This window comes from Centruroides sculpturatus, unplaced genomic scaffold, assembly GCF_000671375.1.
Source record: "Centruroides sculpturatus isolate CEXI.00-Female unplaced genomic scaffold, Cexi_2.0 scaffold1263, whole genome shotgun sequence".
Taxonomy (NCBI): Eukaryota; Metazoa; Arthropoda; class Arachnida; order Scorpiones; family Buthidae; genus Centruroides; species Centruroides sculpturatus.
In genome coordinates, this window is record NW_019385466.1 from 59,146 (window position 1) to 75,716 (window position 16,571).

At 29.8% G+C, this 16,571-nt stretch overlaps 1 protein-coding gene across 1 annotated transcript; it reads right to left on the reverse strand.

Moving 5' to 3' along the window:
- Nucleotides 1–483: 483 nt before the first annotated feature.
- On the reverse strand, nucleotides 484–15,870 carry LOC111639260 (autophagy-related protein 101-like). The gene is made up of 8 exons (XM_023385087.1): nucleotides 15,709–15,870; nucleotides 15,413–15,521; nucleotides 5,534–5,611; nucleotides 5,369–5,452; nucleotides 5,139–5,237; nucleotides 1,072–1,186; nucleotides 828–994; nucleotides 484–746 (listed from the first exon to the last, which is right to left on the reverse strand). Exons 2-8 carry the CDS (start codon nucleotides 15,440–15,442, stop codon nucleotides 663–665), a joined length of 657 nt encoding a protein of 218 aa, XP_023240855.1. The 5' UTR covers nucleotides 15,443–15,521; nucleotides 15,709–15,870; the 3' UTR covers nucleotides 484–662.
- Between the last annotated feature and the right edge of the window lie 701 nt (nucleotides 15,871–16,571).

A 16,571-nucleotide genomic window follows, 5' to 3' on the forward strand; every position in this document is an offset into this window, starting at 1 on the left:
AGAGACTATGATACTGTAAATGACAAAACATGTGCAACAATTTAAGCTGCACAAAAGACCAAATGAAACACTAAGAAATGTGTTGACATGTTTCCGCAAAGTCATGACCATCATAGATGATCTGCCATAATATGAATGGCATTCCATGTCTGTGAACAGTTTTATACCCATAAATCACACACAGCACATATGCATACAATATACTTTTTACCATTCACAATGCAACAAGGCTTACAGTAATATATTGTGGAACTAAATGTTTTAGAAATCACTTCTACAAGTCCTAAAATATTGGCATAGAAAATTTAGTTGCATTTGGACAGCTACACTTTTCTCCATCTATTAAATAGAAAATATTCTTAAAGAATATAACAATGCTAATGTATATTTTCAAATCCTTAAATAGAAAAATTTACACAATAATGTTTAAGAAAATTTATTTTTTTCTCAACTATATAACAAATTATATAATGTAAATATAAAAATGCAACAGATATAAATAAATATTATAATCAATTTTTTTATATTGGATAAGTCCAATATTTATGTATTAAGCATTGAAAGCTTTATCTACAGCAAAATATTGTTTGTAAAAATTTTCTTTATTAATGCATTCAAAATAAATTAAATTCCACCATGTGGTAACTGAATATATCTTTGTTTTATCCCAATGTATCTTTCAATAATTTCCGCACTGCCGTACTAACAACTGATGAATTTGTAGGGCTTGATGTATGATAAGTGATCTACAAACACAAAAATAAAAAGTTATAAAAGTTTTCCACCATCAAAATGTTCTTTAGGTAAAAGAAAATATCTAAATTTACCTTGAAGAGATAAGGTTGAACATCTGAGTAACTAGTGTCAAAAATTAAATCAAGTTCTGACTGATTAGGCATTTTTGGAACATATTCGTTACGATTCATTGCTGAAGCAATGGCAATTACTTTTTCACCGAGCATATCGCCAACTTTCTCTCTATATATTTGCCTCTCTAAAAAAATAAAAATAAAATGAAATAAAAGTTAATACATTTTGAATTTTAAAACTAATATTTCATTTAACATTTACCATGTTCATTAGGTAACGAAATAATATTGATTTTTACAGTCCATACTTCCCAAGGAATACTTTCTGGAGCAAAAGGCCAGTGTAAGCGTTTCTTCTGGTAGAATTCTAAAGAAATCTAATTAAAATTTATAGAATATTACAAAAAATGCATCAATTTTTGGAGAATCCTTTTCTAGAAATATATATTTTTAATATGTAAGTTACAGATACTTTCCATTAAAAATATATTTTTAATGGAAGTCCATTCAAAGAAATGATACAATTATAAGTTACAGATAATTTTCTTATAATTTATAAACATTAAAATATATGTGAAGTATCTGTTGCCACTATTGCACATATATTACACACAATAAATCCAAAGCTGGAAGACTATCTATTATATGACTAGTAGGGCTATCACCTGCCATACACTGGTACTGGCTGAAGTAACACAAACACCATCTTGGGGTTTAGGTATCCCTCAGATATTTTCATAGTAGACATGAAGTTCCACAGATAGCAGATTTTTGTAAATCAAACGTTGAAAAGTCCATTATGTGAAGTTCCTCTAGATATTTCATCAAGCTAGGGGATATGGTACCCCTATTACAATTGGTATAACTTTAGTGCTTTTGTTCCACAGTTGTTTTATCTCAATTGGTATAACTTTAGTGCTTTTGTTCTACAGTTGTTTTATCTCAATTGCTAAATCTCAGTATTTATTCAGTTTTTCTTGGTCTTTTTCAACAATCTTTGGATCTCCTGAGATTGTAATGTCAATTAATTAAATAATTTTTTTCTTTTTTAGCTACTGTGATGTCAGATGTATTATGATCCTCATGTTTGTCAGTTTGTAGTCTAAAATCTCAAAGTATCTTGATTTGTTCATTTTCAATTAATTTCTGTGTTGTGTTCATACCACTATCTGACTACTTTGATGTACTTTTTGCAAAGTGACCAGTGTATTATTTGGGCAATTTTATTTTGTCTCTTTCTGTATTTAGTTTGTCTGATTTTCCATCCATAAACTACATCCACTGTCACATGATCAACTGTTTTATTCTTATCTTTGCAAAGCATGCATCTTGCATCATCTAGTACTTTCTGTATGTTTGTTTTAATGACATTTGTTGTTATGGCCAGATCTTGAGCTGCAAAAGTTTTTGCCAACAGCTCTTTAAAAAAAAATTACACACATACAGTTCAACCAGTCTATCTCAAATGTGTTTATATTGAAAACCTCTTTGCCTCAAAATGTATTCCCCCCTGCATTTTCAGCCTAAATTCAATATATTTTCCATGTTTACCTCAAATAATTTTCTCCCAAAACCTCTATATCTCAAATTATGGACTGAAGTGTCAATTACAGATTCAAAGCTTAGTCATCACATTTTGATAACAAACTGTAGTTGAGAAACATCTCTTGCAATACAATACATAGTTGCAATTAACGCTGTTTTTCTCTGATTGGCTACAAATTTGATTTGTGTCTTATTGGTTGGGCATGAAAAATTACTGACAAATTATTTATGTTAAGGTATGTCAAAAATGTTTTATTTATACCTAATATAGATGTGTACTGTACTGTACTTACTATTGTAATAGACAACTGAATGCTGGTTAAATTGTACTAAATCAATCTACACAAAAGCCAAGAATCCAGAAAAACTTTCACCTATGTGAATATTTTTGATGATGTCCACATTCCTTTGGACATCATTAGGTTGTAGAATTGGAAATTCAAACAGCATGGCTCCATTTCCAATTCTACAGCCTGGTGATATCCAAAGAAATGTGGACGAAAACATTCAGGCAAGTGAAATTTTGATTTAGTACTTGCTGTTGTATTAATAAAATATCATACCTCCAATCAAACCTATTATTATTTACTGTGTAGTAACCTCTATCTTGAAACCTGTTTATATAATCTCTTTTTTAATTTGACATCATGATCAAAATATCTTTTCCAAATTTCCTTTAAGTTTAATACTTTGTAAATAGCAAAAAAGAAAATTACAAAATTATTTAAGCAATTTATATGAAAAATATTTTCTTACTTGTTATTGATTTTTTTCCTTCCTTTTTTTTTTAATTCTAATTAAATAAACATTGATAATTTTGTTTTATGAAAATTTTCCATGGTAAATTTTATTTCAATTTGATTACAGTTGACCTCCCTATAACGCGGTAGATACGTTCCATTTTATAAGAATTTCACGTTGTAGGAATCCTTAAATACACAAGCCAATCATAGCCCGACACGTGTGAAGTTTAGGGACTACAGCTGTTTGAAAGGTTTTCTTCCATAAAATTAATTGATTCTAGACTAATTTGACTCAATGTTTCCAAAACACACACAATTTTTTGGGAATAATCCATATAAACTATGCTATAAACAAAAAATTGTAGGATTACTTACTGAGTGTGCACCGTTCGACGACGCCATTGCTTAAGCTTGTTTTCATCATGGAGCAGTGCACCAAACGGCGGGCGCATTTTCTGATGTTATTTTTCTTTGAAAAATTCGCTGAACTTTGGAGACATCATTAATAGAAATAATTTTTATGGCCGTTGAATAAGAAATGTTTTTTCACAAGAAATGTATAAAATTCCAGTACTGTATTAGACTTAGAGTACCTAATTTATATACTGTACAGACGATAGTAAACACAACTTACCTGCCTAAACTCTCCGTAGCGTGTAAGTAGTTTGGCTGCGTGTCCACTGTTGGTCCAGATTCGACCAATCCTGTCGTGATATGAGTCGGCGCTGACGTTTTACCGCATTTTATGAGTCCCTTTTAGCATCTTTATACGAATACAGTCACAATTTTTTCGCCGTGATATACGTATCTGCATTATATGAACCCGTATTATAGGGGGTCGACTGTATATTCATTCTTGATTGCATATGTGAATTTGTATATATTAAAAACTCCTTTGAAGTAACTATAGGATAATTTCCAATATTTTATGCAATACTAGATTGGCGATGTCTTTCTTATTGACAAATTTATACTGTGGAAATAATCTTTTTTCTACTTCAGGAATAATTCATATCATGTCTATAATGTGTACAACATGTGACTATAAAAGTATTATTATTATTGCTGTATGTATACCAATGACAAAGATATAACTTTTACTTGCAAGATACTAATTCTGTTTGTTTATTTATAAAAACAATATGTCAGAACCATATCAAAAGTACTCACAGTTCATTTTTTGTAGGAAGAAATCTGTTTTGTATGATTTGAATCTTGATCAGTATATATTCTGGAGCAGATCCCCAAACAGTAACACCATATACAAGTTTCAGATATACATATAAGTTCAATATACATATTTTACTATATCTTTAGACACAAAAAAGAATAATATTCTTATAATACTGACAAATTTTGCCACAGAGTTTGTTAATTTCTCACATTCCATCTCAGAAATCTCAGAAACACAAAGTAAAAAAGTGTGTAATGACTCAGAGAATGAAGAAGTTGGTCATGTGGAAAAATGAATGAATGAAGTTTTTCTAGAGTAATGTTTGAAATAAAAAGAAGAGCTATAACTTTTAACAAGTCTAAGATAACAGATGAAAGACTTCATAGAAAATTACAGAAGGGTGGAAAAAAATTAGGTTTTAGACACATAAGAATGAAAAGAAAAGACTAATTTGGCTGAGTTATGAGAAAAGTGCAATAATAAGCAACCAATGATAATGAGTATATCTATCTACATTTGAATTATGTAAAAGCCAAGTGGTTATTTGCTTATTATATTTGTCAACTTGGACTTTATTATTATATTTAACAGTCCTATTAATAATTATTATTCAAGTGGTTATTTGTTTACAAAGTAAGTAAACTCAATAACTGAAATATAAACCATAGAAAAAAAGTATCAGAAACTATCTAAAGAAAGAAATTAAAACTACACAGAAATTTTACAACATTTTCTCTATTTGTATACTTTCTGTACAAATCACATATAATGGACAAATTAATTCCATTAATCAAGTATCATTAATTTTAAATTTTCATTATATCCTCAAAAAATATTAAACTTAATTAAAAAATAAAATAAATTTACTTGTCCACTTTGGGGTCCATCTGTATTTCTTAAAGTTTCACTAAAGTTTTGAATTTCTTTCATTAAAGTTTGATCTAATTCATCAGATGCACATCTTACCTGTAATAAACATCTAATATATTTAACAGAATAAACTAAAATTTTATATAATGTAAAAAGTTATTTAACAATATTATTACTCATTTAATAGAAATTCAGTTATGGAGTGATTAAAATTTCAAATTACTCACGTATGTAAAATCTACAAAATCACATGGCACATCTTCAAAACCAATAGTACCAACTGAATAACTTCCTTCTTGTTTATAATCAAACTAAGTAATTTACAGCAATTTAATTAAAATGACAAAGAATTTAAGTAATTTAGGTTTAGAAACAGCATAATTTATACTTACTTTTCCTAACGTTCGATGAAACAATAATGTGTGGAAAATAGCAGAAACAACTTCTTGAACCTGTCTTCCTTCTACAGACTGTTCAATAAAATAAATGTATATTATCCAAATTTGAACAGAATATTAAAAAATGTTATGTTTTCTACAGAAATATTATTTCATTTAATATTAAATAAAAAGTTTTATCAAATAGATACATTTAAACAATAAATTTAGCAATAACATTGTGAATGCATTACCTTAATTATTATTATTTTTTAAATATAATAGGCCTTTACAACACTTAATTTGCAATATCCTATTTTGAGTACTACAGTAATAAATTTAGCAGAGAGTAGGCTTATATAATTTCTTTATAATATATTTTTTCAACTTTTTAAAATTGGTAATAGAAAAAAGAAAACAAGAAATCATTTCTATAAAATTGGAAGTGAATTTCAGTTATTTGAAATGAAAGAACTGATTCTTTAGATTGTTGAACATATAACCATATACATTATTTCTGTGAAGAAAAAGCACATTTCCAAGTTCTACTCAGTGGAAGATATATAATATAGTAACAATATACTGTCTTATATCTTCTACTAAACTCTTGCCTATTTTTTATAGCTGTATGAATCAGTTCAACCACACTCAAACTTCCATATTATAAAGTTCTACATCGTGAATTTCAATAAAAGTTTTTTCCTTTTCAAAAAAGGTTTTTTTTTTTTTATAAAACATTTAAACATTAAAAAAATATTTTTCAAAGTATTCCTATTTAACAAAATCAAATTTCTTTGTAATAAAGTTTTGAAAGATATATGAATAAAAAAGATTTTAGTTTTCATATTGATAAATGTTAAATTAATTAGAATGCTAACTTTTTCCTGAAATTCTCACTGGCTAGACAGCAATCTTAAAAACATTGTGCATACCTGCATTAGATAAATCACTATTGAATATCGCAAAGTGTAAAGCAAGCATAATGCAATGAAGTTTATTATGTCTAAACATACATATTTGATTATTGAAGTAAAACTACAAGTCACACAAAAATACAGGACAGGATACTTTTGTGTAGAACAGGAACAGACAACCTTTCAGCAGTGTTATGCCAAACCTAAGTCAGAATGTTATTCTGGATGCTGACATGATTCTACCAATTTTGTTACATTATCAAAATTGGTCCATTTATAATGAATTTCTAAAATATATAATTTTAAAGTTAAGTTGTTAATTGAATTATGTTCTTACATGTGAGGCTCATGTACAACATGTAGATGGTGACATGGAGCATAAATGCATGTACTGTAATATACAAACAAGATTGTTTTTAATGTACCATTGTTTTTATTGTATCATTAAAAATTATTTCTTTATTTTTTCAAACAAAATAAATATCAGAATTCGATTTTCATTTTTATCTACTTTTTAAACTGCTTCTGGCCCTCTAATGGTAGTTACGAGTATCTCCAATATTTGCATATGGTTACAATTTTTGTAAAAACTCAGGATTATTTCTTCAGAATTCGAAGTTTGGACTATTTACAAAAAGTCAAAAAGTCTTTTTGTAAATAGTCCAAACTTCGAATTCTGAAGAAATAATCCTGAGTTTTTACAAAAATTGTAACCATATGCAAATATTGGAGATACTCGTAACTACCATTAGAGGGCCAGAAGCAGTTTAAAAAGTAGATAAAAATGAAAATCGAATTCTGATATTTATTTTGTTTGAAAAAATAAAGAAATAATTTTTAATGATACAATAAAAACAATGGTACATTAAAAACAATCTTGTTTGTATATTACAGTACATGCATTTATGCTCCATGTCACCATCTACATGTTGTACATGAGCCTCACATGTAAGAACATAATTCAATTAACAACTTAACTTTAAAATTATATATTTTTGAAGTCCATTATAATTGGACAAATTTTGATACTGTAATATATATGAGGCATGTCCGGAAAGTAAGTACCGTTTTGTTCTACCACCATTGCAGTGATAGTATTGCAGTTCAGCACCTGCGCACATGTTCTACTGGTTGATTGTCAGTCCAGTGATACCATTACAGCCGGATTGTGTTGTTTTTCCACGTGTTAATGAGCGTTCAAAATGTTTAAGACTATTGCTGATCTTGCCGACTGTGAAGTGCATTCTGTAATACGGTTTTTGAATGCAAAGAATGTTAAGCCAGTTGAAATTCATCATCAACTTGTAGAGATTTATGATGAAAATGTAATGACTGATGGAATGGTTAGAAAGTGGGTTCGACAATTCAATGCTGAACGCACTGATGTTCATGACGAAGCATGGAGTGGCTGGCCTTCTGTTGTCAATGATGGTTTGGTTGCAAAAGTGAATGAAAAAATTCCTGAAAACAGACGGTTCACAATAAGATTGCTTTGTAATGAGTTTCCACAAATTTCAAATACTGTTTTGCATGAGATTGTTGCAACAACTGATGTTTAGCAGTGGCTGTCTTCACTGGCAGCATCTTTCTNACATAGCTACAATTTATTTTGTGTTATTTATTTCTGTGTTTGTTATATCTACGGAGACTTGAGAGACTTTACTATGTCATCCAAACAAAGTAGAACTAATTCTTCTGCATCAAACAAGAAAAGAAAAACTTTATCTTTGGAATGTAAAATTAACATTGGGTATGTTCGTAAAGTCGAACGAGTTAAACAAGAATGATGTCATCGTTATCCCTATTTCGTTAGACTTTTCGAACGATTTGTTACTAACGCGTTTAACTTGTTATTATTAAAGACTTTGATACAAAATGAAAATTTGTGAATTGGCAAAGAAGTTTGATCTACCGGAATTGTCAGTCAGAACAATTATAAAAGGCAAAGAAAAAATTCTCAAAGCTGTGAAAAATGCTCAATCTTTAAATTCAAACATCATTCGTAAACGCACAGTATTATCACTAAGATGGAAACAATGTTAAAATTATGGCATAATAATCAAGTAAATGTGAAAAATTGTAAAATAATATAGGCCTAATTTGTTATACATATGTATTATCTAAGATTTTATTAAACATTTCTTTCTAAATTATTGTTTTCTTTAGTCTCCGGCCCCAATTAAAAATTATTTGTATGTATTTATATGCGAAATTATACACCGACTTACGCGGTTACCACTCGGTCCCACCTATCATGTAAGTTCGGGGTATTACTGTATTTGTAGAAATATCATAAAATAATCTTTTCATGCAAAATGATTAGACAATTGTAAAAATTTAGCACCTATGCTAAAGCAGGTTTGACTATTCTAGTGAGGATAAGGCTGCTGAAATAAGATTAGCCACACACTCTGTATATGAGCACTCTACCTGAATATTTTTTACTATTTGCCATAATCATTTTTAATCATCTACATATTATTGTGAGATCATTATTATTAATTCCTAAATTGTACTAGAACAGTATAAGATGTACTAATATACTAAAAATTTTCAGATTCTAGTCAGTACAATTAAACTGACTATTGCATTGCTGCTTAAAATAGGTCTCCGTTAACTTGACTTTTAGGCTATTCTATGTAGAGATACATATATACCTCACCTTACATCAGTAATTGGTTCCAGGAGAGGTGATGTAAGTTAAACTTACTTGTCTCCACATCTACTTGTCACTAGGCTAAACCATAAATTACCATTCCCGGTTCTGTATTTTATTTATTAATGCATTTTTTAATAATATATAGTTAATAAGAATCTATTTTAAGCTTACAAAACAAATAAATTTTAGTTTTTAATATAGTACAGAAAAAAGTAATCTAAATTTACGAATGCATGTACTGTAAATACAGTACATACTTGTAAATATATATATTTTAATGTGATTTTATGTGCTTTAAACGCTTTTTTAGTGATATTATGACTTCAATATTTGTGGCGGATATGTCTATCCGCCACAAATATTCGAATAAAATGACTTAAACTTGATTTTTATTTTTCCATAATGACGTATAATCGGGAACGACGTAACTCGAAACAACGTAAGTTGAGGTATACCTGTAATCATGAACTATTAAAATCAAATGTTTTATATAATAAAAACACATCTACAAATAGATATAGATATATGATGAATACTATAAATTTATTCAGTGCAGAAATATTTTTGAATCATTTGATATAATCTTAATAAATTGAAAAAAATGATGATACACTTAAATTAATGTTGGAAAAAATTTATTTAAATTTGATATNGGAGCTTTATTCCATGCTCTTCTGTGTACAGAAGAACATTTCATTTTAATGCTTTATCATAATGTTGTCATAAAGACATTTTAAATGTTCAATTGATTTGCCCTGATGTGACCTTTAAGTAGTAGAAGTAAAAGCATCTATTATTGGTGCATGTCTATTATATATATCTATCTATCTATCTATCTATCATCTATTACTGGTGCATAATGCACCAAGTAATCTACTCATAAAGAGTGCTGATTTTTATTTTGTTTCTAATACAATAATCAGCATTTATTTGTTCAAAATAGAGGTGTGTAAAGATACACCTTTATTTTGGAAAAATAGAAATGTTTAAAAATGTGCATCTTAGAATGAAGGAAATATGATAAAAATTTAATTTGAAGAAATATAACAAAATCAAAATTACTTTCCATTTTAAAAATATAATCAGTTCAATTTGACATATACATATTTAAAACATTATATTAAATATTGTTTTAGCTCTTCATATTCAAATAAACTAATAATTTTGGACACTAATATAAACTTAAACATATATCAGAAAACAAGCATAAAGTTTAAATTACTGTAAATGATAAAAGCAACTGATCTAAATATAAAAGTCATAATTATGTTTCAAATCCAATCATTATTAATTTGGACGTAACATAATAATAGATCTCTAATAAATTCAAGATAATTTGACTAGGATAAAATGCCATGAACATAAAATATTACATTACTACTACTATAACTTAGATTTGGTAAATGTTTTTCTAATAAATTCAAAATAATTTGAATATAAATGCAACAATTATGCTATTTAAATAATTGAACCAACAACAATAAACATTGTTCATTTATAACAGTATTGCAAATTCTTTTTGTTTATATTTCACTCTTCAGAAGTTATTTAATTATTTAAACATGTTTCACAATCAGGATAATGATGAATGTCACACTACAAAAAATCAAGAATGTGACAAGAAACAAAAAGAATGCATAACAGAAAAAACAGAATGTAAAAATCTGCAAGATGATCATCTTATGGCATGTGAAAAGGAAGAATGTCCCAAGTCATCCACAGCAAAGTCTGATGAATGTTGTAATTCAGATTATTCAACTGAATATTTCTGTGGAGAGCGCATAATTCTGAGTAAGAAAGAATCACAAGAAAATATGTGCGCCCAAAGTGGAAAATTTGTTGGAAATTCTTGTGAAAGAGAGAAGTTTGAAGTAAAAGAGGAAGAGTGTAAATATCCTGAGAAAAACAGCTGTCCAAATAATATTGTAGAGTAATGAACAATAAGTCTACATAATTAATGTTTTAGAAGTTTTGGAATAATATGAAAAAAATTTAAACACAAGATATTTAGATGATGATGAAACATATCAAAATTGAAGATCAACCAACAAAGAAAAAAAATATTAAAAATTCAAATTTAAAACTAAATTCTTATTTTTAATGCAGTTAAAATTCTTAAAAAATAAAATATTTACAAATTCTCAGTCTCTAATTTTTATTCTGTAATTAATACATTTAAATGTGATGGTGAAAAACACACAGAAATAAGGCATATATAGCCATATTTCTGTGTGTATTTTTCACTATCACATATTTTTTGCACATATATTCAAGAAATGTTTTTAGAGAAAACAAAATATTCTAGTATTTTTCATGTGGAAAATGCAAGACTTCTCATACTGAACCGTTTGCTATAGGAGATAGGACATGAATCAGCCAACAAGAATTTTTACAGTACAGTAGAACATCGATTATACGACTCAATTGGGGACTGGGGTTGGTTGGATAACTGAAAAAACAGATAAACCGAATTAGTATATTGCTATTGACAGCCGGATGGCCAAGTGGTCAAGGTGCCAGCCTACTGCTCTGGGGGACCCGGGATCGAATCCGGACAGGTCAAAGAATCCCCAGGAATTTTACGGGGGGTGGGCTGTTCGAATATGTCAGACCCCGTCCCTCACCACCCAGTCGCCCCATTGTGGGCAGGCCAAACTCATAATGGGCCTGCTTTAAGTAGCCCTCTTAGTGCCTACAGGGTGGGAAAAAAAGTATATTGCTATTAACCTACTTCGCGTTGAATTTTCATCAATGTAAGCCAAACAAAATTTTTTTAAAATAACAATTGTCACTATTGTATCGTTAAAAATTATTTTAAAATGATTTATTGCTCACGAAACAAACAACCACTCATAATTGGAAAATTAAGCCTCGTTTAAATACTGGCCGCCCCTTTTATGGTCAAGCCAGTGTTGCCAGCTAAAACACGCAAAAATTTAACAAAAATAATATTAAAGTAGCCAAGACAGCTGAATATTGTAATGCCACATCACTAAGCGAACATTCGAATTTGCTGACTAGAATGTGGTCGGTTAACTGATGTGGTGGTTGATCAGGGGTTGGATAATCGATACTCTACTGTATATAGTTGCTTAGTATAACAGCCTTATTCCCTTGTATAGGCTTAACAGTATGGTATCTTTGTACTTACAGGAGGCTATGAGGTTGGGGAATAAAGGCAGTTGTTAATTGTGATGTAGATTCCTTAGTGTTATTCCGAGTAGAGTTAACTACAACTTTGTGAGATGAAGACACGTCTTTCTCGTGCACGTGTTCAAATGACACAGGAGATTTTCCGAGGGCTGAGAGGATTCTCTGCCCTCGGAAAATCTCCTGTGTCATTTGAACACATGAAAGACAATGAATGTTCTGGATGGCCCAGCACATCAAAAACAAAGAAAAATGTGCAAAAAATGGAACAAATTGTGAACCAATACTACTATAAAGTTCTGGAATCTTTGCAGGAAAGGGTCAGAAGAAAGTGGTGACACTTGTGGCAAAATGGTTTCATCCTCCATCAGGACAATGCACCAGCCCATTCCACTCTGTCAGTGAAGCAGTTGTTGGCCAAGAAGAGAGTCATGCTACTTGAACACCCATCGTACTTGTCTGACCTAGCTCAGTGTGACTTTTATCTTTTCCCTAAAATCAAGTCTGCTCTGAAGGGACACTATTTTGATTTTCTTTTTTTTTTGACAGCAGAAACTAAAAAAGCATAGCTTCTGCATAGCCTTATAGATGTTGACCTGCAGTACTGTTATGATCAGTGGAAATTGCAAATGCAGTGCTGTTTGGAAGCAGAAGGAAGGATCATACATTGAAGGAGAACACAACTAAAAGAGGCACTTTAGTTGTGTTCTCCTTCAATGTATGATCCTTCTGCTTCTAGACTACCCAAGATTTAAAGTTTCAGCTTCACTCTTGTTATTTTTTAGCCACACCTCATACATATAAACAAATGCATATTCTAAAAATAGAACATCATATAAATTTAAAAACTGGAATCATCTTGAAATGCACATGTCCATTACACTGTTAATACTGTTAAGAAGGATTAAAGAACATCAACATACAATTCAGAAGAGGCAACAACTGCATTGGCTGCTTTTGCCAATGATGATGACATTCAGGTTATATTTGATAACACCTGTATCTTACACCACTGTGAAGACCCAGTCAGCCTAAAGTATTGTGAATAAATTGAAATATTCAAGACCTTCAAAATGGGTATAAGGAGATGGACTCTCTTTCAACTATGTGGAGGATGTTCTATGACCTCCTATAGGTCTTGTATTAAGGCATATATGTTTTATTTAGTATTTTGTAAAATCTTTTATTTTTAAAATTGTTATATGTCGTAATATCTCGATTAAAGCGTGGTGTTAAACACTGTAATGGACACATGTGATTTCAAGACAATTCCAGTTTTTAAATTTATATGATGTTCTGTTTTTAGAACACGCATTTGTTTATATCTATGTTCTTCTATTTTGAAGATGACTATTTAAAATGGAAAAAAACATTTGCTTTTGGTTTTAATTTATTCATTTTTTTTCTGGTTTATTGGTGTTTGTGTGTAGTTATTATTTATCTATATTACACCAGTAGTATTGTTGAGACTGTTTGACTCTGTTATTATCAGGAAAAGCATGATGTACAGGGGAAAGGCACTACTAAAATCAAGAGCATATATTTTAAATTAAATAAATTAAAATATAACTTCTCTAGAAACTGGGCAATACTGTATTCATTACCATCATATTACGACATCAAAACATTAAAAGTTCCATATGTTTAAAAATTTTTCACCTGAAGCAGTTCTAGAAGTAGACCAAAAATGCTCATTTTTTTGGAAAAATCAGCTGGGTGAATATAATGGTAGTAAATTTTTGTACAATATAAATAAATTAAAAATTGCAGCCCAGCATTATAACAATTGTCAGAATAATATTAGCTTATTCCACTTTAAATTAGCCACTGTAGCATTACTGCAGCAAGGTTCACAAGCACTAGAAGTTAAGATGGCTGCCACCATAAATTATACACATATATATTGTACCTCAAATAAAAATTGTGACATACAAAAATCTATTTTAAACCGATTATCGGAAAAATTAGAAATGCAATTTTCCACATAATCTTCTACTCCAACATAACAGAAGATGGCAAATGCACACTTTCTACTGTTCTTGTTTATCAAGTAGGTTATTGCATTTTTACACATTTTGACATTTTCTTGATCAACTGCCTCTAATATTTTATAGTCTCAGAAACAATTGTGTGTCATTTCTGAATAAGCATTTTTATTCATACAAAACAATATATACAAAGAACTAAACAACAATGCCAAGTAACCGAGGCATAGAAGCATTTCCTACAAAAGCAGAAATTGCTTATGGCACCCTTCAGCAGCTTAAGTAAAACAATTTTACTAGGAAATGCACCTAAAGTCTCTCTAGACAGACTGTCCTCCAGTTTTACATGTTTTTAATATTTGATTGTAACACGAACCTTTGAATAAGAGCACTTTTATTAACATGCCAATATAATATCACCAATTTACAGATCAATAAACAAATAAATTTTAAAAAATAACCAAGGTTCAATCAGTTTAGACCCATTTTCACCAATTCTGAAATGCATCCACGATTGGATGGTAAATGTTATGGTTGGCCTACTCTAGGCCAGGGGTTCCCAAATGGCATTACATGAATCCATAGAGTTCCACCAATAAAATCCGTCAAGTCTAGTGACATACAAACGTGCCAATGCCAATTCGGGATCGAGGCATAATTGTCGCAGTCTCGGATAGTCCTTGTAGTACGATACAAGAACTCCATCGGAGACCATACATATGCTAAGGTTATTTACAGCTTTATAAACAGTGGGAATCAATTTTGATTTCATTTTTAATTGTATTATTATTTTCAGTTTCGATTTTAACGTAAAGTGGGTTAGGTACCTCTGCTCTAGACGAGTCCCACTAATGTCAACATTATGTAGAAAGCTATGGCTGGAGCAAATCTAGCTGAAAAGTCTAGTGTACAGTATAATGAAGCTTAAAAATGATAACCCGAAGGTCAGAGATGAAAAGAATGACGTCAACAATAGTCATATACTCCAGATCATACATTTTCTTTTAAATAATGTGGAGAAATGTTTTTTTATCTCTGAAATATTCGCATTTTGCCAGCAAAATATGTAATCTTTCACGAATTTCAAAATTACTAGTATAAAAAGCAATGTAAAAACTGGAAGCATTTACCAGTAGGATGCAGAGATAGGAAATTTATCAAAAAATATCCTTATATATAATCTTACCAATTCAAACATCTGTGATCTTGCATTCATTTTCGCTTTATTTTCAAACAAAATTCAAATCCAGCAAACTTTCGTACGCACTGAAACTAACGATGCTGCCAAGAGTCCTCTGGTGGTGATAATTATAGAAACATTAGAATAAAAATAAAAATTTTAATTTAATAGATTAATAATATTATTATTGTTGATAATAATAATTATTTTTTAAAATAGTAAATTATATTTAGATAATTGAAAATATTTTATTATTTTAAATAAAACCAACGAAATATTTTAAATATTACGAATTTTGTAACCATTGATCGTAGCAAAATTCATCTAATTCCTGATGTATCCTATTGTTAAATTTATTGTTACAGGAAATGAGCTCAAAAATTTCATGACAATACAGTATACAGCAATATATACTCTTCAGTAGCCTAAATTACCGACTACAATGACGTGATGTATGGTATCGCGAAGACTTGTGGATATCGAAAAAAATTAGTTAATTACAAATTTTCTATTGTCAAGAAATTTTAAATTACTGTCTCGAAAAAATTTGTCCGAGTTATGTAAAATCCGAGCTAGCGGGGTTTACTGTATTTACATTTTCCTTTAAAGTTTACAGACAATATAAAGTTCAAAAACGTGAAGAAAATATGCTATGAGAAAACTAAGAAAACTATTCGAAGATTTAGTAATTATAAAAATAGTTGATAATAAAAGAATAAACGAAAATACAGGCCTACAGATTGGAAGGGCTTTCTAACAGATAGGGAGTTAAAAAATAAACAAACTAACATATATTTGCGAGCCGGAGGGAAACACATCCAAAAGCAAAGTAAATGTAGATGTGTAAGTGAGATGTAGCTTGTAAATTTCCAGTGTGTAAAATCATGACGCAGTATGGATTCATCCGATTCCATGTTTTTGTATCGAATAGTACAGAATTTTATTTCCAAATTTGTGTGTTCATGATAAAATGTACCCTTTTAGCAGTGGCGTAGCGTGTGTGTCAGCCGCCCGGGTCGGAGGAAAATTTCGCCACCCCTTATTTAGGTATTTCAATTTAAAAGACTAAAATTCAGTTTTGTCACAGAGCAAGCAATGAAAAATTCTGTGCTAGTGCAGCGACCTGTTTAAAATAGTTCTATTGGATATTGGTGGCAGCAGCGGC